The sequence below is a fragment of the Protomyctophum parallelum genome (genome assembly GCF_964188405.1).
Source record: "Protomyctophum parallelum genome assembly, chromosome: 23".
NCBI classification, from domain to species: Eukaryota; Metazoa; Chordata; class Actinopteri; order Myctophiformes; family Myctophidae; genus Protomyctophum; species Protomyctophum parallelum.
Window position 1 is genome coordinate 21,113,605 of NC_139715.1, and position 24,984 is coordinate 21,138,588.

General features: G+C 43.4%; 1 protein-coding gene across 1 annotated transcript; it reads left to right on the plus strand.

Moving 5' to 3' along the window:
* The first annotated feature begins 1,031 nt into the window (after window positions 1-1,031).
* Window positions 1,032-23,982, plus strand: gart (phosphoribosylglycinamide formyltransferase). The gene is made up of 22 exons (XM_083758623.1): window positions 1,032-1,128; window positions 5,545-5,694; window positions 6,466-6,561; window positions 7,994-8,168; window positions 9,021-9,132; window positions 9,874-9,942; window positions 10,244-10,369; window positions 10,540-10,627; window positions 11,407-11,492; window positions 12,174-12,342; window positions 12,901-13,132; window positions 14,726-14,820; window positions 15,540-15,649; window positions 17,011-17,209; window positions 18,324-18,575; window positions 18,754-18,906; window positions 20,060-20,266; window positions 20,653-20,811; window positions 21,603-21,733; window positions 21,939-22,080; window positions 22,968-23,083; window positions 23,643-23,982. Exons 2-22 carry the CDS (start codon window positions 5,550-5,552, stop codon window positions 23,838-23,840), a joined length of 3,060 nt encoding a protein of 1,019 aa, XP_083614749.1. The 5' UTR covers window positions 1,032-1,128; window positions 5,545-5,549; the 3' UTR covers window positions 23,841-23,982.
* The last annotated feature ends 1,002 nt before the right edge of the window (window positions 23,983-24,984 follow it).

Genomic DNA, 24,984 nt, shown 5'->3' on the forward strand with positions numbered 1-24,984 from the left:
CACCTTTGTAACTGATTTTTACACTGCATCCATCTGTACTGCATTTAGATGGGTATAAAGTCTGGTGAGTGGTGACGTGAGGTTAAGGTTCATTTTAGACAGTATTCACTATTCAAGTTCAAAATGATGTTTTGCTTTACTGGGAATTTACTTAAGAAAGTCACCTTGTCATTTTATTTCAAGTGCATGTCACCACAATGAAATGATAACCGTGGTAAATGCAAAATGAGAAACTGAAACCTTATTTAATTGTAGTATTCAACATTGTTTCCCATTTTCACTATAGCTTAATAGCCTTTTATATGTTGCAGAAAATGGCAGATAGGGGAATGACCAACCTATAGTACATCATTTTCCTCACATTTCTAGGGCGGTTGAGTTGACTACAACTCCCACGATGCATCTCGAATGGTACATGGTAAAGGAAGTTGAAGATTCAAGAATGTCATACATTTGCAAGTAAATAGGGTCTCGATTCCCGTGACATTAACGAAGTATGACAAAACTCTGCTCAAGTTTGAGTTTTATCTTTTTAGAGATGCAAACTTTGTCTTTGTTTATGATCAACACATGCCGGTTCAGTTCCACGTGGTTTTGATAGTCGATTCAAGATCCCATGGTCGAAGGGTCGGTCGCGCTGAGATTATAGCTGGATTAATTTTAAAATCAGGTAATTGGTTTAAATTTAAATGTCAACTTTAAAGTACTTTAACTCTGGTTGATTGATTGAATACTTTATTAGACAGAAATGTATGAGAAATGATATGTATTCGTTTTTTCGTTTATACTCACTTCATAATTTAAACCAGACTGAATAATTGTTACTCATGGGTGATATTATTATAATTAAATACCGGTAAGTATACATTTGCAGTTGCTGTCCATATTATGTCCATCAATAAAATGTGCGGAATGTTTCGCTGCCGCTGTAATAATGTATGTGGTTGCCTGACAACCACTAGCAAATCACAGCGCGACTGCCCCCTCCAAGCTATGGGATGTCTAGTGTGGAAGAAGATGCAGTAGACTAGAGTACCCTAGAGTACTCACTCGCCCAGCTGTTTGACCGATCGACTGACCTGCAGCACAGGACGGACTACTAAACATCCACATTCACTCATCATATAGGTGAGTTTGGCCCGAAGATATGGGTCTACTCTCTGGACCGCAGACATTACTTTTCTATGAATGCACTTAGTTGGAACTACTGGAGCTAACACATTAGCACATAACTTTTGCCAGCATCCTCAAGTCTGTAGCATGAGGTTCGAAGAGTGTCCTGAGTGGTTGTGAGCATGCGACCCATTGCTGTGTGGAGATGATGCATGGATGCGTTTATCTATGCAACACCCCAACAATACTTTACGAGCTATACTTTATTTGGCATGTATGTATATATATATATATATATATATATATATATATATATATATATATATTCAGCTGAAAATGGACAGTGTTTAGTGATTGTTTTCAGTGGACACGTGAGTCACATGAGGAGTGATTCCAATGAATCAAAGCCAGTTAGTGAACTAATTGCAGAACACGCGCTTTCATGCAACACACGCATTCCTTATCTTGGAGTCCATGTCAGGGGCAGGGCTGGCAACATTGGACTGTAAGATTTTTTTGGGAGGGTGGGGAGGACTCTCCAAGGCCCCCTCAGAGAGGTCTGGGGGGGGGGGGGTCATACATAGTACTGACATCAGATATAATCATTAAGGAAAGTGCATGTACTACTGTGTACAGTACTATGTAAACTCTTAATTTACATTTCCAGCCATTCAGTTGCATTTTTTTATTATTAATCTGGTGACCCCCAAAAACAATTTAAGGACCCCCAGGTTGAGAACCCCTGCTCTACTGTACCAGGGCTAGTCCAGCTACTTTTATCAGCCTTGCTTTACTAGCATTGGAAAATTATGGGTACAGTTTCAGCAAAAGTTCCTGTGTTCTGATGAATTTTGGGGAGTTTGATACCAAGTCCAGGAGAAATGGCAATGCAGGAGATGTGGTCAAGATGCAGCCATGCAGGAGACTCCTGCAGCCGGACCCAGGAGTGTTGGCAGCCCTGAGTCCATATAGCCTATAGCCGCTATAGGCTATTCTCCTGACTTAAGTAACACATCCAATGCTGGTGTTACAAACATCACAGTTGTAGTAGCAGACAGACAGACAGACGGGAGCTTATTTCGAGGTCAGTCCAAGTGATCATTGTTGAAACTCTGACCCCTTTTTGTTTGCTATCTCCTAGTTTAGTCATATAAGGGGGGGGGGGGGGGCTTTGCGTTGTTGACTCACATTAGGGTGGGGATTCATGTTGGATATGTTTTTGTGACTGCCCTCAATAACATGGACAACCTCCCCGTGAGTGCTAAAATCTAATAGAAACAAATGTGTCATTGAATGTGTTGCCATAACATATCCAATAATACCTAAGAAAACTTTGTAAATTGATTGTCCTGGCTGCTATGTAATGCCCACTACAATTGATGAGGTCAGATCAATATTTGGAATGTCTGACTCTGAACAGGTCAGCTCCATATATGGAGATCTAAGGGTGGTAGCGGATACATTCTCGAGTTTACAGGGTTTGATGAGGGCCCCGATTTGGGCCTAATTTTTGGGCCTGTTGAGATCTCTAGTTTTCGCCGGCTGCCAGGCACGGCTGCACTAATAACATTGGGGCAGACCAGTCTAGAGTTTGAATGGACAGGTATCAGTCTAAAGGGAGACATCGAAGAGGAAGGATGGACGGGGAAGGATCAACATATGTTATGTCAGAACAGGTTCTGACATTCCATATATGGATTTGGGGTTTGAGGTCAGATGTACAGTAGAGTAGCCTGCCAATATTGATGAAATCAGGGATCTCCATATATGGGCTTAATTGCGACAGCAAGTGGCATTTACTATGACATCAGGGATCTCCATCCTGATGATGTCACAAGACCTGGGCTTATATGGGGGAATTCCCGTGTGGGGGTAATGAGTGACTGACGATTTCATAGTAAATGCCACGTGCTGTCGCAATAATATACAGTACTAGCCCAGACTTCAATGCTTTTTTCTGGAACATGGGTTATAAGATGATGATGCCAGTGCCACACGAATATGAATCTATATGGCTATTGGCTATCTATATTTGTTACATTCTATTGTCCTAATACTTGGATATATATCAGCGCAGCACCATGTCTCTTCAAATAATGTGATTCAGATTCCATTAGGCTAAGTCACTGTTGTACATTGCCTCAAATCCAGACAATTATGTGGATTTGTCTTCTATACCATAGGCTTGAAAACCCAGACAAGAAACCAATTTTATATATCCCAGAGATTGTTATAGGATGTTATATTCCAATTATCTACTCTGTTATCTACTCAGTTCAGTTTTCTTCTAATAAGGATAAAAACCTGTCTGGGTGTTCATAACTTGCATATTAAAGGGATAGTTCAGATTTTTTTAACTTAAGCTGTATGAAATACTTGCCATTAATATATTGGTTGCAACTGTATTTATATTGGCAAGTATTTCATACAGCTTTAAGTTAAAACAATCTGAACTATCCCTTTAAGGTGCACTAATTGAGGGAAAAGATGCAAACATACTACATGGCATGCACAGTCTCTTCTCTTGTCTTGTCTTTACATTTCTCTGACCTAGAGTGGCTTGTTGTGCACTTTGAACTTGAATTCCTTGAAATGAACGAAAGTTGTGTTGATGTTGCAGTAGTATTAGCTGAGCTACATAATTATTGCGACTTTTGCGAGAGAGAGAGTGTGTAATAAATTGTATGTGGTTCACCGTAAGCCACCCTGGAGTATCTTTAAAAACATATCCTGCTGCGTGGTTTCAAGTCATGTGCTGGCACTGCTGGCAATTGTCTGCGGCAAAGGCTGCTGTCTATATCAACTGCATAATGTCTTTGTTCTGTCATGCAAATGACTCCTAGTAGTTGATTTGGCCTGGTGACCATGCCAGTTAATTGTTGACCACACAAAGCTTTTATTTTTCTAGTTGACTTGTTAGTGTGGCATTACAAGATAATTTAAAGCTGCAGAACACAAAGGTCAGCAATTATTTCTCACAACCAGGCAGATTCCTTTATTCTTATAGGTCAATTTTGATATGCAATTAAATAAACATTAATCCAATTTAAAAGATGAATGAAAAGCTATTAGTTCTCTCTGCTGTAGCCAGTCTGGCCAGCAAAGGCCTCTCTGCCCAGAGTTACTCCATAAAGGGTTCTTCAGCGGAACAATTAAACAGAATATAATTTATCATTCAATCACTGGCTGTGCAGTGGTGCACTGGCTGGGACGATCAGTCCATCCTGGCATTCATGCAGAAATTCTATGTTTCTATCTTCTTCCAATGCAAATGTTTTTACTCATTCATTTCCCATCTTTTCCCGTCTCCTACAGCATCAGTTTTTATTGTTATCATTCACACTTGTTTACTCTCGTCTTCCCTCTTTCATTTTCATACCTTCAGTGGTGTAATGGTGTTTTTTGAGTGGTGCAGCCACTCCAATGCTCAGCAATGCGTGTCCCTGGTTGGCTGGGTCCCTGGCTGTTTTTTCGGTACCGCGTCAATTTAATGACGTCACGCACATGCACCTACATGTGCACAGAAAGGCTATAGTTGAGTGTATGAGAGTCACAAAGAACACAAATGGACATAATCACACAAGACCAGGACCACCAAGGACCATATGCCATTTGGGGGGAGGCAGTTCTTATGCATTCGCATTGTAGTCTGATAGCAGTTGGCATAAAATAAAGTCTATCGTTCCGTGTGCATCCTCGGGGGGAGTGTGAGCCTACGGCTGAAAATGCTCTTCCTATCCCGCAGCACACCATGGAAGGGGTGGGAGGGATTAGCCAGCATGGAGTCCAGTTTAACCCCGATCCTCCTCTCCGCGACTGACACATCCCCAATCCCAATGTCTGTTGGGCAGCCCAGTCAATTCAATTCAAAGGAGCTTTATTGGCCATTTCAACTGTTATTATTATTGTATTTTGAAACTTGCTTTGGCAATGTGTTTTCTCATGCCAATAAAGCTCCTTTGAATTGAATTGACTGGGCTGCCCAACAGACATTGGGATTGGGGATGTGTTCTAGGTACCACGGCCTGGCACGGCGTGGTATTGCGTGCTACAAGCATGACACCACTGACCTTCTTTCCCCTTTTTTTGTGGCTATTGTTTTTTACAAATACCTGTACGGAGAAATGAGAAGGTGTCAAAGTTTTGTTTTGTATGTAACTGTCTGCATTAATGTAACTCCTTTACCTCATTTTACTGATGATATTTTTTTGACAAAATCCTGTCTTGTTTTTATGTACAGGCCTACTGTATTTTTCCCTGCCTAAAATCCCCTTCTATGCTGAATAAAACAAAAAACAAAAGAAGAAATAATGGAATTCTATGTGCCTGTGTTGTGAGGAGATTAGAAAAATGGAGCAGTGAGGCACCTCACTGTGCAAAGTGTAACTGCCAATAAAAAAATAATTTGATTCTCTCCATTCGTCTCTTAAGGCGCCATGGCGGAACGAGTGCTGGTGATTGGCAGCGGTGGGCGGGAACACACCCTGGCGTGGAAGCTGGCCCAGTCAGCGCATGTCCAGCAGGTCCTGGTGGCGCCTGGGAACGCGGGCACGGCCAACTGCGGCAAGATCCGCAACTCTGGTAAGCGCACGTATGTTTTTAACCACTGGAGAGGGGCGGGAATATATGAAGTGCTACAGAATTGGCATGTTGTTGCCTTAAGTTACATTGGCTTTTCACTGTTGGGGATGACTATGTAGCGGATTCGAATGGGGAAAAAATGAAAATCAATCGATATCAACCAGTAGGTTACAACTTACTTTATCAAGACGATGCAATGGAGCCTACTGGCTGTAATTAGGAAACGCGACGACGTCCAAGACGTTGGTCGCGTTGTCCACCGGCCACGTAAGTCCTGCAACCTCATCGGTCTTAACTGACCACGTGAGTCGTTTTCACAATGTATTCTCTTCGGCGGTAGTGTGTTTCCTAATTGCAGCCAGTCGGCTCCAGTAGAGCCCACTGGCTCCATTGCGTGGTCTTGATACGTACCGTAACCTACTGTGCTCGATAACATTCCAAGCGGGTGGACTAAGAATGTCTGCACTTTAAATGTCGGTTTACAGGTCTTTACACCTTGGGGCGTGACAAACTAAACTGTACAAAAATGGGAAATATTCACAGTGGAATAATTGGCTTAAAGATTATTTGTGTAGTTGATGCCTCACCCATACAGGTTTCTAACTTTCTGCCTTTTTTATTATTATTCGTGGTGCAGAAGCTCAGAGTGAGACAAACCAACCTGGTTCCGAATGACACTTTACATGCAAACAAAACAAAAAAACGCCCGGTCAGTGTGTAAGATCTTTAATTCGGGTAATCCATCTGCTGTATTTTGTCCGTCCCATCCAGAGGTGTCAATCAGTAACCACTCCATCCTGGCCCAGTTCTGCAAGGACCACAAGGTGGGTCTGGTTGTGGTTGGACCGGAGGTGCCACTGGCAGAAGGTGAGTTTCCTTATGATCCCTAATGTATAAAAGCTTTCTTTTCAGGAGCGTAGAAGAGCAGAGTACAATACCCATGGCGGAGTTGTGAGATGGGTTGGATTAGGCTCAATATCCGTGGGGTGAAGGGAGCTGGTGTTGATTGAAATAGTCAGATATCGTTTTTCCCTTCCATTTAACATCTACTATACATCTATTGTTGTCTACAAGATTCGCTACACCACTAAGATACCCATGTAGCTGTCAAGAAGAAGTACAGTAGGTCGGGAGTGGCTTATTGTCGGTATCAGCCGGTAATACGTGGGAGTCTGTCCCCGTTACAATGCTCTAGACCCCTGGGAGATGGATTGCTGAGGTGGAGAACCACACCTACCATCAGCTCCCAGTACTAAGCATGACTTGCCGCACCCAAGCCGTGCTAATCATACGCCGAGTTGGTGGTCACCAGTCAACCTGTCAAAATACTTCCTTAATGTCAACACAGTCCATGATCACAACACCAGAGGGAGTTCAACAAACCATGTTCAACCCAGTCTCAAACAAGGGGTTAAATTAATTTAGCTCCTATGCCACTAAAATGTGGAACGCCCTACCATGTGAATCCCTAGCCTCCTTCATAACTGCTCTCAAAGAGTCTTTACATACAGTGAGAAAAAACAAAACAAACAACAGGGAATAAAGCAGATAGAAATGTTCAACTCAACAAGACATTAATGCAAACATCGAAAATAAAATCACGAACCATCAACAAACGCTCGTTCAAATAGAAAAGATTTTGATCTGTGAACCAATATTCTCCAATGCTTGCTCCATGCGCGTCCACCCCTCTAGACCAGAAAGCACGCTGTCTGGGCCAGGCTACCTGGGGCCTGACCGTGCAAAGCTCTAAAAGTGAGCTGTAGGACCTTAAACTGGACCCTGAAATGAATGAAAAGGAAACCAGTGCAAGAAGGCCAACACTGGAGTGATGTGGCACTATCTGCTGGACGTAGTTATAATCTGGCCCCAGCATTCTGAATTAGTTGGAGGCGGTCCATGGTCTTTTCTTGAGGCAAGTGAAAAGGTAGTTACAATAATCCAGGCGTGAAGAGACAAATGCATGGATAATCATTTCCTAGTTCAATGTGTGATAGTGAGTGGCAAAGTGAGTTTAATGTCGTTTAGCGTTTAATGCAAACAGATAGGACTTTTCTGTTTGGATGTTTTTTGACACTCAGTAGGCGTTCCGGGTGTAACTTCCAGGTATGATGATTTCCCGCGCATAGTCTCATACCCTCTACAGAAGAAGCAAAAATGTGGTAAATCGTCTAGTTTTGGCGAAGAGATGGTTAAGGTCCTGTGGCTTCCAGGTGTGTGTGTCTTTGCATACATTACACTTGACAATTGAGATGTCTCTCCTTTCTGCTGTATCTACCTCTCCCTCTACCTCTCTCAGGCATTGTAGATGACCTGACAGCTGCTGGGGTTCCATGTTTTGGCCCCTCTGCCAAGGCAGCCCAGTTGGAGGCTAGCAAGAGCTTCTCCAAGGCATTCATGGATCGCCACAACATACCCACAGCTAGCTGGGGCTCCTTCACAGACCCCCAGGAGGCTTGCGACTACATACGCACGTCAGTCGAATAGCAAATATATTTAAAATCGAATTTTAATTGTACAACATATATCAACTGTGCGATATTGATTTGAGCTGTTACATATTTGTTCATATTGTGACGCATGGCCTGTATGAGAAAGATAGATTGCGGTCATTGCTTTATTGCAGAATGTGTCGACCTAGTTGTCTCTGCTAGGGTCGAAGGCAGCGATGATACTGGCAGAGACTAATGTTCTCGCCCCTCTCCGTCTGTGTGTCTGTGGCTAATCTCTCAAACCACTACACCGATAATAAGCATCATATTTTTTTGTGCAAGACAAAGTCAATCTCCAAATATCTTTTTACAATTTCTCATTTTGTTTCACCTGTCCCGGTGAAACCATTGATCGGTCTTTGGAGTTCCACACTGATATTAATCAATATGACATCAGAGATTCTCTTATGGAGAAGGGAATACCTGTCTAGTTCTGTAGAATAGATGACTTCACTCCCTACTCCAAGACACATTTCTTTTTTTTGTTGTGCTGAATAAAATGCTTTGAAAAAGTGGAGAAAATATGTCAGAATACTTCATATGTTTAGATTTTTCTAAACAGAACGATCGCAGATGCATACTGTATGTTTGACTGTGTCTGTTGTTCGCACTCTCAGTAATTGTTTACTTAAAAGTCTTGTTTGATTTGGCTGCTCCTGCGGATCTTCTAATCATTATTAAACAAGACTCCTAACACTATTACTGAGTGCAGAATTTATATTCCTTTCTACGTATTTTCTGAATCTGCACCCAGCATACTCCTGAACTCTTACAGACTCTCCTTGAGTCGAGCGAGCCTTTCCCTTGAAGTGAAGTTCTGTCTGTTGTTCCCAGGGCCAGCTTCCCAGCGCTAGTGGTGAAGGCCAGTGGTCTGGCAGCAGGGAAGGGAGTCATTGTGGCCAAAGACCAGGACGAGGCCTGTCGGGCTGTTCTGGACATCATGAAGGTACTGGAACTGTGTGTGTTGAGCCAGGCCCCTTTTCCACCGGGGTTGAACCGGTGCAGTTATTTTTTTTCCCTGCCTAATATTGAACCAGTTCAGAGTGTTTCCACAGAAAATGAATGCAAGTTGGTTCAGAAAATGGAACCGAAAAATGGCAACTGGTTCCGTGAAAGCCCCAAGGTTCCAAGAATCTAGAATGGAACGAGTTCTAGACAATTATGGAAATATAGTTTAGTTAGTGTTACATTCTTTTTGTTTAGAGCACCAGTGCTACGGGAAGGAGGGTACATATCGAGCCCTGACTCAATATAGCCTTCTATTTGACCATTATAGACACTATTTGAGTAGAACACACATTTAAATGCTTGTAGAAAATGTTTTAAACCACATGCTCTCTACATGCATGTACAGTAGATGGGTTAAATGCTATTCTTTAGCTTCAGAGTTTGATTGATTGAATATTTTACTAGACAAAAGAAAAATGCAAACGGCACAAGGTATAGTCAGGCATTTTGGTCCAAAAGGATTTCCGAAGAAAGTCCTTGCAGTCTTGTTTCCATTTGGGTCCCATGCGCTCACACATATATAGTCATGAACAAGAAGTTGACATGCTTTATAGTGGAAACTTGTGTTTAGGATACTTCATTCGAATTATATACCCATGAACAGTTAAATTAGACGTTCAAGAAATGACACAGGGACTTTTGGGAGATTGTGTCTTTATCGCATTGTATTTTGTCACAGGACAAAGCCTTTGGTTCGGCGGGGGAGACTATAGTGGTCGAGGAACTTCTGGAAGGAGAGGAAGTATCTGTGAGTAAAGCCTTTTCCAAAGTTTGTTGTCATCTTATTACACCATAATTATGACTTAAAATGGGGGCTACATTTACATCCGTCTCTAAAATAAAGCTAGCTATTGCCAAAAATGTAGACCCCTGGATCACAAAGCTGTTAATGTTACATTGTCTTAATTTCTTTTTTTACTTTTACTTTATTTGTAACCCCCTTTTTCATTTCTGTATTTATTTTTATTAAAAAGACGAAGTAAACAAGTGAAAAAAAAACTATATTTATATGAAAAGCTGTCAATTCCATTGTCTTGCCTGTACTGTAGTGTTTGTGCTTCAGCGACGGTGACAGCGTCTCTGCGATGCCCCCGGCCCAGGATCACAAACGACTGCAGGACGGGGACATGGGGCCAAACACGGGAGGCATGGGGGCCTACTGCCCCACACCTCAGGTACATATGCACCTTTAAAACACGGGAGGCATGGGGGCCTACTGCCCCACACCTCAGGTACCTTTAGATTCAAACACGTATCTCGGTACGCAAAGTCACCTGTGAATCTAAATGCCAGTTCTTGTCTTCGTGTGGGCCAATGTGATCTCTCTGCCATCATCTCCGTCCAGGTTAGCGAGGAGCTGCTACAGCAGATCACCGAGACCGTTCTGCAGAGGACCGTCGACGGGATGAAGGCGGAGGGAGTCCCTTATGTGGGTAAGAAGATCCCTCGCACACACACACACACACACACACACCCCCGTTTCTGTATTTATGACTGCACTCAGATGTGTGACCTTTTCTCTGTTTGTCCTGTGTTGAGTAGGAGTAGGGGCTAGGGCTGCAACTATCAAGTATCTTCTTTGCAATTCTATCCATTACTTTTTCAATTGATCAAATAATCCAGAAGCCTGCTTTTTTGTCATTATTATTTTACATAACGAATGAATTAACTATAATATTCTTTTTGGAAAACTATTTAAAAAATGACCATAAAGTCACGTATGTTCTGAGGGGCGTGGCTACCGTTACAGTCTATGATCAGGAGGCACCCCCCGTTCGAGTCAAAATAAAAACCAACGAAGAAGAAGGGGGGGAAGTCCCGCCTCGTTGTCTGGGCCAGCCAATGGCCAGCTGGGCCCAAACGGATCTACAAAGTTGGCGACTTACAGTTCAAGGACTGACAGGCTTCATTTTACGTCCATATAAGACCCGGAGAACGCTTTGTCCATATCTTTTACAGTCTATGCTTAATATTCACTAAAACCAGAGCAGAACTCCCACCACGGGACTCGGGCAATCAATTAATACACTTGCACCACTATATTAATGACAAGTATTTCATACAACTTAAGTTAAAAAAATCTGAACTATCCATTTTAATGTGTGCATTACATCCACCCATTCACTCACATAATCTATGTAAAGCGCTTTGGGTAAAAGCTTTATAAAAGCACCATTCTCTTATCTGCTGTGTCTCTGACTCTCCCATACAGGTGTGCTGTATGCAGGCCTGATGTTAACCAAGCAGGGACCAAAGGTCCTCGAGTTCAACTGTCGGTTTGGAGACCCCGAGTGTCAGGTGTGTGTGCGCCCGCCCACCCTCCTGCTCTTTGTTAATCAGTGATGGGTTTGTTTACATCTTCCTGGTCATTGTGGTCTAGTAAAGTTAGTACAATGATTCTTAAATGTTTTAATTTCTAGAACGATGCCCTCATTTGACATAATGTCAAATTTGACATAATTTGTCATTTAACATAATGTCAAATGAGGTGTCTGAGTCCCCCAGTCTACAATGTGGGGGGAGAAAAAGAAACCGGTCCATTTGGTTCCATTTGTACTCTCTTGAGTAACAGACCCATAAGCGTCTTACTATCAATCATTTAGATTTGGACCCCCCTGCAATCCCTTCAAGGACCCCTGTGGGTCGTTTTCCCGAGACCTACACTAGTGAAAATAGCAGATCTACAAGTTCTCAACGAGTATCCGTGTTGTGAGCTTAAATATTATTATTTGTATTGAATGTCTTAAATTTGAAATTTTTTAAAAACAATTACAGGGGAGTTTCCCTGGTTGGACATAATGCATGGAAGGAACACGTTATTCCAACCCAGTTCCTTTCCCCTCTTATCAGGCTATATATATTTTAATGTACGTAGGAATAGGATTTATTTTGACTAGAGTCGCGATAAAAAGCAGTGGTCTAGTATGCATGCTGACTTGATGTTTGTGTTGGATTATGTGCTGTTGCTCTGGCCCACAGGTCATCCTACCTCTGTTGAAGAGTGACCTGCACGAAGTGCTGCTGGACACGCTCAACGGCAGGCTGGCCTCCAGCGCCCCCGTGTGGCACCGGGACAGCTCTGCGGTCACCGTGGTGATGGCCAGCCAGGGCTACCCTGGAGTGTACGTGAAAGGCGTGGAGATCACGGGTGGGTTCTGCCAAGACACTGACTGACGTTACCCGTGTGTGTGTCGCCATTGTTGGGGTTTAACCGCTTTAACCATCATTTTAAACTTTAGCTGTGGAAAAATGGCAGATGTATCAGCTCGTAGCATGGCACTGAGTGCCACGCTATGAGCTTGTAGATCTGCTATTTTAAAAAGAATCTTGAAAATGTGTCGCAAATCTTTGAATACTGTATATATTCTTCTTGAAAAATCGAATCTTTGCTTCTGGGGGCTGTCCCTGGAATACAATATTTTTAAATGGAGGTCAAATACATCATTCTTGAGGCTCCTTGACATGAAAGTTCAAATCAGGATTTAAGAAGACATTTGTAGAATCTGATCTCAGGTCAAAATGGGTTAACCCATTCTGAACGGGAACCCATTTTGGTGTTAGCATCATGTCATGCTTTAGCTAGAGCGACGGACATTTGTAGAATCTGGTCTCGGGTCTCGATGGGCTAGAGCGACGGACATTTGTAGAATCTGGTCTCGGGTCTCGATGGGGCTAAAGTGCTGTCCACTGTCTTTCTGTCCCTCAGGTCTGTCCAAGGTGCAGGAGACGGGCTCCCAGGTGTTCCACGCCGGCACGGCCCTGAAGGGTGGCGCCGTGGTGTCCAGCGGAGGGCGGGTCCTCGCCGTCACGGCGGTGAGGCCGTCGCTGGAGGAGGCCCTTCGGGCGGCCAATGAGGGCGTGGCGTCGGTGGGCTTCCCGGGAGCCGTGTTCCGCCGCGACATCGGCCACCGCGCCGTCGCCCACCTGAGTCGCCGCAGGTGTGTGTGTGTTAGTGCCCGACCGACAACACACCCATGTTCTTTTTGAGCGGTGCACACCTCCTGTGTCTGTCTGTAATCTCTGTATGTCTGTCTGTTTAGAGTACGACCTATTGACCCCTGCAGATGAGTGGGGTCGCATGCGGGTCATTTACACTGAGCAGTCAGCTTATTGACACACCCAGACCCATTGACCACTGCAACACATTTGTTATTTTTTTCAGCATTCCGTAGCATTTCAAAAATGTTGTCCTCCGATATAGATCATCCAGCTTAGAACATAAATAATAAAAATAAAATAAAAAATATGAAGGCATCGAGATTAGTGTTTGACTTCATTATAACATTATTAGAAAGAATTATATGTCATGTAGAACTTTCTAATAAACGAACATTGCAAAATACCGAAACTGCTTATGTTTGTGTGTTAATGAACTATGGCCCCTTTTTCCACCAAAATAACTTTGGTTCTAGAACTGGTTCCGTTTGTTGTTTTTTATTTTTTTGATTAGATGGTTATATCACACCTGCATCTTCCAACCTGACTACTTTGGGTCCCACTGCACGGCAAGAAGAAGAATGTTTGGTTCCAGTTCCGAATCAACTTTTAGGGTTCTGAATCTGGACCAATTAATTTGATTCAAAATTAGGTGGGGAAAAAAAGAACGGAACCGGTTCAACCTGGGTGGAAAAGGGGCCTATATGAAGGCACATTCTGCCAGATCTGACTTTAACCCATTCTGACCGGGCACCCATTTTGGTGTCAGCATCACGTCATGCTTTAGCTATTTAAAAATAGCAGATCTACAAGCTCATATCGCGCCACCGAGTGGCGCGATACGAGCTTGTAGGTCTGCTATTTTTGAAAAATCGAATAACGACTGACATTTTTTTAGAATCTGATCTCAGGTCAGTATGGGTTCATCAGACCAGTGTGTGTCCGGCGGAAACCTCGTATGAATCTGATCTCAGGTCAGAATGGGTTAAGATTGGTTTAAGTTGAATTATTCTGCATTTATATTTTGTATTTGATGACAGAGGACAAGGACAAATGGTGCTTGTATCTGGGCTTATATCTGAGACTCATTAAGACCTGTAATGTATCTGTGTCACTTTAGCCTTTAACCACATTAACCACTACTTTATATTTTACCTATTGAAAAATAGCAGCTATACAAGCAATATATTCACGATTTTTATGAAAAATTGTGAATATATTCTTTCACGGCGAACGTTTTTAACAATTCTTTGCTTCTCGCGGTCTCTGGAACAAAATCTTTTGAGATAGGTTCTGCAGCTACATGCATATCATTCTGGGGTCTGGGACATGAACAAGTTTGAGAACCACTGACCTAGAAACATACGCTTTTCAGAAAACTCATGATTTGAAAGACTTTGTGGAATCTGGCCTCAGGTAAGGCTTAACAGGCTTGACCGATAAGTACAGTAGAAGTGAACCAGACTTGTATCTCTCCAACATGTCTGACTACAGCATATAGACAGCGAAGTGATCAGTGCTTGTATATCTCTACATGTCTGACTACAGTATAAGGACAGTTAAGTGATTAGTACTTGTGTCTGTCTCTCCAACAGAGTCCTGACCTATAAGGACAGTGGAGTGGACATTGCGGCGGGAAACAGGCTGGTGGACATGATAAAACCTCTGGCCAAGGCAACCTCCCGTGCTGGTCTGTGATTTAACCGTTTTTCACAATGAATGCAAACACAATGCAGTTATAAACTTTGACAAAGACGCAGTTAGCACATTACAAATGCTTTTTGTACGCGTGGAATAAGCTGGCATATGGATCGATGCCTTCTTAAAGGACCACTTCACCACTTTTCAACCTATCTTCATATAATAGGTCCTCACTAATAATCATGAAAGAATGGCGCAATTTTTTTCTACTCAGTCTGTGTCTCATAGGAGGGCTGTGGGCAGTTCAGAAACCGTCTTCCAGTGACATCATCGATGGGGAATACAAGCTAATAGAAACTGCAGGCTTTTTAGTCCTGAAAAGTTGCAATGCGAAAATGGAAGCCATTGTTCTCACGATAATGAAAATCTAAACATTATTGTAAAAGAATCTTGTTTAAAAAAAAATCTGCCTAATGGTGATGTCACTGGAAGATGGTTTTCTAAACTGCCCACAGCCGTCCTATGAGACAGACTGAGTAGAAAGAAATCGTGCCATTTTATCATGATTATTAGTGAGGACCTATTATATGAAGATAGGTTGAAAAGTGGTGAAGTGGTCCTTTAATATAATTTGATTTGATTGACAGATAAGGGAGATTTGAAATTTAAGTTAATTCCTTGGCACGCATGCATGTGTGTATGTGTGTCAACTTTATTGAATAAATACAATTTCTAGTAAATGTTGCATGTCTAATGCCTAAATTGCAGGTTGTAATGTAGACCTGGGCGGTTTTGCTGGGCTGTTTGACTTGAAGGCTGCAGGCTTCGTGGACCCCATTCTGGTGTCGGGGACAGACGGAGTGGGCACCAAACTCAAGGTTTGGACCGACGCCTTTAAAATGTTGGACATTTTAGCAGTCACTCTGGGAAAGTGGTTAAGGCGTGCCGTGTACTACATACGAGGCTTTAATGCCTGGACACTGTGTCCCAGTTCTAATTCCTGAGCCTGGCGGTGGATTTGTCACTCCACGACTCTGTCCCTGTGCTCTGTCTCTCTCCAATAAAGGCAGAAATAAAATTATATTATAAAGCAATAAAACCCACTTAAAAACATGCATAGTTTATTTTGTATTAAATCTATCAGAAAATAAAACCTACGGGAAAAATACAAAGCTATAATTAATTATTTTCTTGCCATCTACACTTATAAACGTAGCTAGGCTATTGGGACCTATCTATGCCAGCTACGCTTATAAGCGTAGACATATGTTTAATCCATATATGAATGTGCCGCCCGTCCGTTTACGTTTTGCATTGCTCCGGGTAGAATAGCCCTCCTCCGTCACCACCAGCAATGCGATTTCTAAATCCAGCTCCGTTGAGCCTCCATTATAACTCTATTTTCAAAGTGGCGTATCTCCAAATGTTAGAGCCCTGTCCATGGTGAGCTGGCGCGCACCCGACGATCGTAAATCATTTGTGATTTTTTAGCGCATCGCTGAGAAAATGTAGCTGGTTGTTCTGCTAGCTAAAGGCTGTGGGCTGAGTTGTGTGGTGTCGTTCCACTTCCGGAAGCCCCCACCTTCCTGTTTAACCCGGAAGGACAACAAGATCCATAGAGTGGGCCTGGACGGGCGGCCCCTGGGGCAGTACAACCATGCTAGGGGCATTAGGGGCAGCAAAAGAGTTAATATTATTATGTCTTCGTCCCTGTCAGTTGGCCCAGGCGTGTCTAATATTATTTCTTCGTCCCTGTCAGTTGGCCCAGGCGTGTCTAATATTATTTCTTCGTCCCTGTCAGTTGGCCCAGGCGTGTCTAATATTATTATTTCTTCGTCCCTGTCAGTTGGCCCAGGCGTGTCTAATATTATTATTTATTCGTCCCTGTCAGTTGGCCCAGGCGTGTCTAATATTATTATTTCTTCGTCCCTGTCAGTTGGCCCAGGCGTGTCTAATATTATTATTTCTTCGTCCCTGTCAGTTGGCCCAGGCGTGTCTAATATTATTATTTCTTCGTCCCTGTCAGTTGGCCCAGGCGTGTCTAATATTATTATTTCTTCGTCCCTGTCAGTTGGCCCAGGCGTGTCTAATATTATTTATTCGTCCCTGTCAGTTGGCCCAGGCGTGTCTAATATTATTTCTTCTTCCCTGTCAGTTGGCCCAGGCGTGTCTAATATTATTTCTTCTTCCCTGTCAGTTGGCCCAGGCGTGTCTAATATTATTTCTTCGTCCCTGTCAGTTGGCCCAGGCGTGTGGGCAGCATGGAGCTCTGGGTCAGGACCTGGTGGCCATGTGCGTTAACGACGTGCTGGCGCAGGGGGCGGAGCCTCTCTTCTTCCTGGACTACTTCTCCTGCGGGAGGCTGGACGTGCACGTTGCTGCCTCCCTGGTGGAGGGCATCGCCGAGGCCTGCAAGATGGCCGGCTGTGCACTGCTGGGTGGGTAGATGGATGGATCAGTGTTTTTCAACCGTTTTCATATCCGACCCATTATTGAATTCGGATTTTGAGCACAGACCACCAGATTTAGCCTCTCAGACCCAAGACTACCATCCATGCTGTGTTGATGTTGGTACCAAGTCCATTAGGAGAGATAACAGGCAATTTCTTCCACATTCTCTAATTGTGTGGACGTCTTGTAAATTAAGTAATGCAGATGTTTAACAATAATCTAACTCTTTGGAGTGTAAAGTAAAGTCAAATAGTAAGATCTGCTACTTTTGAAAAATCTCGAAGATGTGTGCAAATCTTTGAATATACAGTACATTCTTTCACAGTGAATGTTTTAACTCAAGTCTTTGCTCCTGGGGGGGTCTCTGAAACGGCAGATTTTCAGATGGGGGTCCCGTGGCCACATACAGATTTTTCATGTCAAGGACACCAAATATAAGTTTGAGCACCACTGAGTGTAGAAACATAGGTTTTTCAGAAAGCGGTTAGGATTTAGAAGACATTTGTAAGAGTCTCGGGTCTCAATCATAGACTGTAAAAAATATGGACAAAGCGTTCCCCCATGTCTAACATGGACGTAAAATGAAGCCTGTAATTCCTTGCACTGTAAATCACCATATTTCTAGATCCGTTTTGGCCCAGCTGGCCATTGGCTGGCCCAGACAACGAGGCGGGACTTCCCCCCTTACTCTTCGTTGGTTTTTATTTTGACTGAACGGGGGGGTGGCTCCCGTTCATAGACTGTAACGGTTGCCACGCCCCTCAGAACATACGCGACTTTATGGTAATTTTTTTAATAAATGGGACCATAATTTTCCAAAAAGAATAATATGACATGAGAAATGAGACTTTAAACTAGTGACTGGAAGCAGAAAGTATTCATGACCATGTTTATTAAGGTAATACAGTCTAGGTGAAGTTGGGCCCAAATACATGGGCCTCTATGGAGCTATGGGGTTTTTTGGGCCCAATGACAGTGCCACAACAGGCCATTATATGAACTTTCAGAAAGTCCCGATTTCCTTAGTGGCTTCACGAAATATCTGTCTGACTGCCCCCCTGGTCTCAATGGAGACTTAATGTGTGTGTGTGTTTTCTCCAGGCGGTGAAACGGCGGAGATGCCCGGCGTGTACGCGCCAGGGGAGTACGACCTGGCAGGGTTCTGCGTGGGCGCGGTGGAGCGCGGCGCCATGCTGCCGCGGCTCGGCGACATCGCCGAGGGCGACCTGCTGATCGGCGTGGCCTCGTCCGGCGTGCACAGCAACGGCTTCAGTCTCGTGCGCAGGGTCCTGGAGACAGCCGGCCTCGGCCTCCACGACCCGGCTCCCTTTGGCAAGCCGGGACAGACCATCGGTAAAGGGGTGTCACAATTATTACACAATTGTCTAATGGCAATTATTTGTGATTAATTAATCGCAAGTTTACATGTCATGTTGTAAGCTTGTAGATAAGTTATTTCAGAAATTGCAGTAATTTCTTGGTGATTGAATCATTATTTCCCCCATGACTGGACCTTGACCTGTGCTTCCAGGTGAGGTGCTGCTGACTCCCACTAAGATCTACAGCCGTCTGCTCCTGCCCGTCCTACGCAGTGGAGCGGTCAAAGCCTACGCTCACATCACAGGAGGCGGGCTCCTCGAGAACATCCCTCGAGTGATGCCTAAGGCACTGGCGGTCGATCTTGGTGAGACCACAACACACCAGTGTTGTTTTCGTCGACTAAAACTAAGACGGAAAATGTTCGCCGACTACCTATTTTCGCTGACAAAAACAAATGGAAACTAAATGAAAACTAAGCTACGATAACTAAAACTAGAAAGACTAAATATACTGACAATTTCGTCGACAAATAAAAACTAGACTAAAATGTTAGGAAGGGACTAGTGGACAAGAGATCCAGTATAAGTCATTTTACACTTGGTTGCATGCTGAAATTTTATTTATTATTTTTTATTTTCAGCAAGTGTAAAAACACTCATTACGACGGCATCAAGACCCGCCAAAATACATTTTAGTCGACTAACACTAAAGACATTCCAGGTGACTAAAATGTGACTAAAACTAAATTAAGTTTCAGTCCAAAGACTATGACTAAACTAAAATAGAAATTAGCTGCCAAAATCAACACTGGAACACACACACACACACGGCACCTTCCTTAGCTATGAGTGTATCTTTGTTACATTTAGGAAGGTTATATGCCTAATTTATATTCTATTTTCTATTCTATATTCGAAAATATATTCATCGCAGGACAAAATGGCAATGGTAAAAGTATTTGTAAGAGCTAATCATTTGATTTTGAGTATCTGCCGATACCGATTTCTTTCTCTCCCTATCCCATATTTATATTTTTATAGAACACTAATGCCATATCACAATAGTACAATATCCAAAATCACAGACTATATCCAATCTATTATCATGATATGGATATAATCGTGACACTAGGGATGTCCCGATCACGTTTTTTTTTGCTCCCAATCCGATTCCGATCATTTGAAAATGACGTGATCTGTCCCGATCATGTGATCGGGACAACCCTACTCAGAATTAACCCATTTTGGGCGTGAACCCCTTTTGGTGTTAGCATTACGTTATGCTTTAGCTATTGAAAAATAGCAGATCTACAAGCTCATAGCACACCACCGAGTGGCGCGCTACGAGCTTGTAGGTCTGCGATTTTAGAAAAATCGAAGAACGACTGACATGGAAACATGGCTTTTTCAGAAAACTGTCAGGATGTAGAAGACATTTTTTTTTAATCTGATCTCGGGTCAGAATGGGTTAAACAAGCCCTCGTAATTTGACTGTGTTGTCCTCTATAATGCCTGCAGACGCGTCTCGCTGGAGCATTCCTCCGGTGTTCTCCTGGCTCCAGGAGCAGGGCGGTCTGAGCGAGGAGGAGATGTGTCGGACCTTCAACGTGGGCCTGGGGGCCGTGCTGGTGGTGGCCTCTCCCGACGCCCAGGGGGTCCTGCGGCAGCTCCATGGGGCCCACGAGGACGCCTGGATTGTCGGCTCGCTGTCATACAAGCAGCCCGGTGAGACAGTGGTGGACAAAAGCACTTGCGTGTAAAACGACCATAACCGTCGTCTCAAATGGGACAAGGTCGGCCCATTTGGGGCAAGTGACTGTGGCCGTTTTTTGGCCCTAGGAGTGTTTTTTCGAATGCTTGCAATGGATTCAGAATCATGAAAGACCCCTAGTTTGACACGTCACATGCTACTTAAAGCATAATGACATTTTGAAATCTTTGCCTTTTATATAGGATGTCAATGGTGGGCATATGGATTCTGGCGAATGAAATATCCCTATGCTCCTTCACTATTCACCATTCCGTGACTGTTGACCAGTAACTCATTTATGACCAGATAATGTTGGTCAGTGCATGACTGCCGTCACTAACCGTATATCACCATTGTGCAGGGGCGGAGGCCGTAGTGGTCCGTAACCTGAAACACAGCCTGTGCGTTGGCCCCTCCCCCGGCGTGGATCTAGAGGCGCCGCTGAACGGTCGTCACCGCTGCGACGGTGACACCAAACAACACAAAAGGACCAAAGTGGGCGTCCTAATCTCCGGCACAGGTGTGTTTAATTCCGACACGACTGTAAAATACAGGAATGTCATCTCCGATGCCCTTACACATTGTAATCACAATATACATATTATGATCAATTATGGCTTAATTATTTTGACGAGACTATGGAATCCTCTTCGCGTTTGAGTAAGGACGCGCTACGATTGGCCAGTGCACTTGTGCAAGGACGTGCTGTGATTGGCCACGGTGGTGTCTCTCGTGGCTCAAGTTCGCTTGAGACAGCGCCCCTCCATCGTGGTCTAAAACTATACTTTATCCCGTAGTACCAGTAAGACGGGGGCGTGACCATTTACTCAAACATGAAGAAGATTCCACACTCACGATTTTGACACTGCACAACCACCTAGGCTAATTATTTGTCACATTGAATTCATGATCTAAATGGCAACATTCCTGATGATGCTAAAATAAATGCATAAATTAGGTATAATATGTTGTTTTGTTAAAAATTACAAATTTGTCTACATTATGTTTTTCAGAAAGAAATCATTGAATTCTGTTTATCGAGTTATAGAAAAACAATATAAAGATCCGAAAATGAAAATGTCTTCCATTCCAAGCTGTTTTTCATTTCAAACTGATATCTGAACCAATAGCTTCAGTCTGATATTGCCTCCACCGTGAGCGTTTTCCAAATGGGAAATCTGTATTGGTCAGACTTTGCATCAGTCTTCATTGAAATCATTGGAATAGATGTTCTCTCAGATATGTCAGTCCAGAAACCCATCTCCCACTGTACTGCAGTGGCAGTAGCATTGTGACTGTGTGTCCATGCAGGCACCAACCTCCAGGCCCTGATCGAACAGGCCAAGCGTCCGTCCAGCTCGGCTGAGATCCTGGTGGTCATCTCCAACCGGCCGGGCGTGCAGGGCCTGAAGAGAGCCTCCCTGGCCGGCATCCAGACACGGGTACGTACTACATATACGGAGCAAAAGTGCCACACATAGTCAACGTGACGATGTACCCGTTTACTCCAGATAATGCCATCTGTATGGAAACAGAAGTTGAGTTCTTGTCTCGTTCTGACCAAGGCGGTAGAACACAAGCTGTACGGGTTAGAAGTACAGTTGGGGTTAGTGTACAGAAGTTGAGTTCTTGTCTTGTTCTGATCAGGTGGTGGACCACAAGCAGTACGGGAGTCGAGCGGAGTTCGATAAAACCATCGACCGCGTGCTGGAGGAGTTTGGGGTGGAGGTGGTCTGTCTGGCGGGATTCATGAGGATCCTCACGGGGCCCTTGGTCAAGAAGTGGAATGGTGAGACCATGCTGCTCGTGGGATAAAAATTATAATAATTAAAATAAAATAAAAAGCTCTAATCATGAGCCACTTCCATGATGGCAATTACATATGATGAGTTATTTAAAATAAAAATCACACCTGTGTGAAGTGAGGGGTGCTCTTATCATCATACATCATCATGATTTGCTCAGACACGATGATGTAAAATTCTCCATTCATTGTCAATGGGAATTTAACGTTTAAGACGAAGTTTGTGGACGGTAACTAAAAGTTGCATGTAACTACATATTTCACAGTCTAGCTGAAAGCTAGTGGAATTGGGTAGGTTTTTAGTTTGCTTTTAAACAAAGACAATGTGGCAGCAAACCTTAGATCAATTGGTAGAGAATTACACAGAGTAGAACCATACTGACTAAAAGCACCATAACCTGATTTATAGTTAATCTTTTTTATGGTGAGGACTCTGAGGAGACCTTTGTCGGATGATCCAAGGGTTCTTGGTGGTACGTATGGGTCAAGCATGTCAGAAACATAAGGAGCTAAACCATTGATAGATTTAAAAACTACGAGAAGCACTTTCAAATCATATATAGCTTGCTGCTTGGCAGAAAGGAAAATAAATGTACCGGTAATGATAATTTTATAAATATATTTTTGTGAACAGAAATGCCAGCTTCCTTACTCAGATTTCGGGAGGTGTAGTTCCAGACGGAATAGTTGTCTGGCTATGCAAGACTACTTCTCCATTTGTCCCTCCCTAACATTTTAGTCTAGTTTTTATTTGTTGACGAAATGTATTACAGTATATTTAGTTTTAGTCATCGTAGCTTAGTTTTTCTGAAACCAAATTGTGTGCTAACCAGATGTTTGTGTGTGTGTGTGTGTGTGTGTGTGTTTCACAGGTAAAATCCTGAACATCCACCCATCCCTGCTGCCGTCCTTCAAGGGAGTGAATGCCCAGAAACAGGCTCTGCAGGCTGGGTCCAGAGTCACCGGCTGCACTGTCCACTTTGTGGCTGTAAGTACAAGAGGCTTCCTACATTACCTTTTTTAGCCTGTGACCGAAAAGAGAGGTTTCATGTCTCCCCGGGTCCCAAACTAGTAAAAATGGCAGATCTACAAGCTCACAACACGCCGTGAAGTGACGCGCTGTGAGCTTGTAGATCGTCTATTTTCAGTACATTTGTTTTCTAATTTATGGAATTTATTTATTTTCTTAGTTTTCTTTTCTGATAAGAAATTGAATTTGTTTTTAATTCATGAAATGTTTTGCTTTTTTTGGGAATGTTTTTTGAAAATGTTTTGAAATTAAAGAATTATAAAAATTAAGGGACACATAAAAATGTGGCCATGACCCACAAAAGGGTCCCGACCCTGTGTTTGGGAAACAGTCATTTATACTATTGGAGAATACTGTACCCTTCTTCCACGCTTGTTCATATATACTGTAAGGCCTAATGACTAACTGTCTTATGTATTTGTTAACTTTTATACAGTTTACAAAATGAAATGATGACACATGTTGACAGAAAACATTCAACTTAAATTCCCAACGTCTCCTCATGTTTGTCGTTTAGGAGGAGGTTGACGCGGGGGCCATCATCGCGCAGGAGGCGGTGCCTGTCCTAGTGGGGGACACGGAGGAGAGCCTGGCGGATCGGATCCGCGAGGCCGAACACCGCGCCTTCCCCGCTGCCCTGGAGCTGGTGGCCAGCGGCGCCGTCAAGCTCGGGGAAGACGGCCGTATAGTATGGAACTCTGCCGTACTAAGATAATAGGGTAGAGACAGAGAGCCCACCACCACACAACCTAACCCCCCCCCCCCCCCAAGGGGCGGCTCCGGGGACGGCATGGGGGGGTGGCTTTAGCCTCTTCTGGTGGATGCTTAGCCCCCCCGTCCAAGCCCCCCCCCCCCCCCCCCCCCCGTCCAAACAAGCCCAATTGACTGACTTCTATGTAGACCAAGATGCATTAGCCCCCCTTCTAAATAGCCAAGCACCCCTATAGCACCCCCAGTCACAATTGTCTGGAGCCGCCCCCCCATTTTAAAGCAGCAGCGATTCTGTGTGCACATATCCCATTATCACACGCCTACGCTGGTTAACTTTGTGCTGTAATGCATAGCTGTCTGGTTTCAAAGCTGGTAGTGGATCCATTACAGATACTTTCATCCTCTAAACATTCCTTGTGTTTTATCTCTACTTGAAAGAACTATACATTCCATTAGTGGTAGCCTACCTTTTAGAGCAATGTTACAAGAAATGTATAACACATTTATTTTCGGATGTTACTTGTGAATCAATGCTGTGTGAATGCATAACCAAGTGTTAGAATGATTACAATTAAATGTCTTTACTGTCTAAACTACTATTATAAATGAATTACAATCTCACTTACTTCCTGGAGAAACAAACACCAGGTAGTAAGGAAACAACAGTAAGGCCAAAGGGCCAAAAGCGTGATTTTTATATGTCGCCAACCTGCTGAGCCACAAATTGTATACCCATTGAATGCACGATTATTGAAAGTTATTTTCTGTATAGTACCTCATATGCTATGGAGGTGCGAGTGTATTCGTAGTTTATATGCCACTTAGTCTTACTGCTATGTGTACTAGTGCTAAAATAGTTCAATAAAGTATTGAACGCATCAACGTTATTCCCAGGAAATATATTTCCAAGGATTGATTTATTGATTATTGTATTAACAGTTTGTAGAATGGGTACAGGTCAATACAGAAACGGATAAAACTAGAAAAAGCACCAAGACTTAGTTTATATCATGGTCCTCCATTTTCAATTCATCAAAACATGTAAAGACATACAGTCATAAGGCGTTTAATATCGCTGTAACATTTCCTTGCTGTTTCTCATTCATTGAATCACTCCGGTTGCTATGCACGGTTGCCAGGGCCCCCCC